General features: G+C 39.6%; 1 protein-coding gene across 1 annotated transcript; it reads left to right on the forward strand.

The window, feature by feature from the left end:
• The first annotated feature begins 1,136 nt into the window (after positions 1-1,136).
• Positions 1,137-1,454, forward strand: LOC106869368 (uncharacterized). Its single transcript, XM_014915091.1, has one exon. It carries the CDS (start codon positions 1,137-1,139, stop codon positions 1,452-1,454), a length of 318 nt encoding a protein of 105 aa, XP_014770577.1.
• Positions 1,455-1,632: the final 178 nt, after the last annotated feature.

The following is a 1,632-nucleotide window of genomic DNA, read 5'->3' on the forward strand; positions in this document are numbered from 1 at the left end:
ACAATTAGAAGTTGATCATTGGTATTAAAAGTTGATAGTTTAATTGTATTTAAAAACATTTACAGTTGTTTCAGTTTGTTATTTTTGAAGTAAATTTGCATTTGTCTCGTTCCATTTAACAAACATCGTCAGACGATGTTTGTTAAATTCCCTTCCCTGCTCGTACTTTTATCGGATGCAGTTGTGCGTCGTTAACCAGATAGAGGAGATGTCCTCTTGGGGTTAAAAAATCGCAATAGAGACCGCTCGAACGGACAGCCATGTTAAAGTGGCTACGAATATTATATATATATATATATAGCGAGGCCTATACATAGTTAGGTAATACACCAGCAGTGCCTACCGGTACATTTAACCCTTAGACGGTTGCATAACTTCTAACTCATAATTTATATATATATATATATATACACATACATATATAATTAATGTAGGCAGCGGTAAACAATGTGTACCAAAAAAGGAAAACTGTGACCGTTATTGAATATGACTGAGAGTGTTAGAAACACCTACATAGCTAGAAATAAGAGCTAACCTCTCTAATGCTGCAGTCATAGCACAGAATTGTATACATACATGCTGACAGGGACCCTAATCGCCAGAAAAGCAGCGGTTGAGATATCTCCAGACAAATATACATTATTACACACACACACACACATACATACATACATACATACATACATACATACATACATACATACGTACATACGTATATACATACATACATACATACATACATATATTACATACACACATACACACACACAAGGCGATATTAGAAAGTTCCCTGTCTACTTCTGTAGCGCACCAACAGATGGCAGCACACCGATGCGTGCGCATTGAGAACTAGCAGTGAGCTTCATGAGTCAACGTGCCGACTGAAATTGCTATGTTTACTTCACAAGTTAGGAAATTAGCGTTTTTGTGATAACGTGTATGCTGTAGTCTTTGATTTGTCATGGACAGGAAGCTGAAACAAAGAGCCAATGTGAAATTTTGCGTTAAACTTGTGAAGTCTGCTACAGAGACATTGAGCCTGCTTCAGCAAGCTTACGGTGACGTGGCAATGGGTCTTACGCAATGTTTCGAGTGGCACGAGCGCTTCAAAAGAGGAAGAACGTACCTGGAAGACGATGCGCGATCTGGAAGACGATGCGCGATCTGGAAGATCTGCCAGGAGCGTCACCCCCGAAAATGTGGAGAAAATTCATCAGCTTGTGCATGAGGATCGTTGGTCTGCTCTTGCAGGCAATCCTTACGTCGAATTGAACATGCAGCTTCTCTCTGCTAAGTTTGTCCCCTACCTACTGACCACTGAGCAGAAAGGACATCGCATCAAAGTCTATTATGATCTCCGTCAGCGTACCTCCGATGATCCATCTTTTATGTCGAGGATCATCCCCGGTGACGAGAGTTGGGTCTACGGGTACGGCCCTGAGATGAAGCAGTAGTTGTCTTAATGGAAGAGACCTTTATCTCCAAGAGTGAAGAAGGCACAACAGAGCCGCAACTCAATCAAGAGCATGCTCATCGTTTTTTGTTTTTTTTTCGACATCCCCGGTATTGTATGTATGTATATATATATATATATATATATATATATATATATATATACACATACTTTTTTAT

Source organism: Octopus bimaculoides, chromosome 4 (assembly GCF_001194135.2).
Source record: "Octopus bimaculoides isolate UCB-OBI-ISO-001 chromosome 4, ASM119413v2, whole genome shotgun sequence".
Taxonomy (NCBI): domain Eukaryota; kingdom Metazoa; phylum Mollusca; class Cephalopoda; order Octopoda; family Octopodidae; genus Octopus; species Octopus bimaculoides.

Bases quoted from the DNA above. Each gene is read 5' to 3' on its own strand.
- LOC106869368 (XM_014915091.1), top strand. From the start codon at position 1,137: ATGCGCGATCTGGAAGACGATGCGCGATCTGGAAGATCTGCCAGGAGC.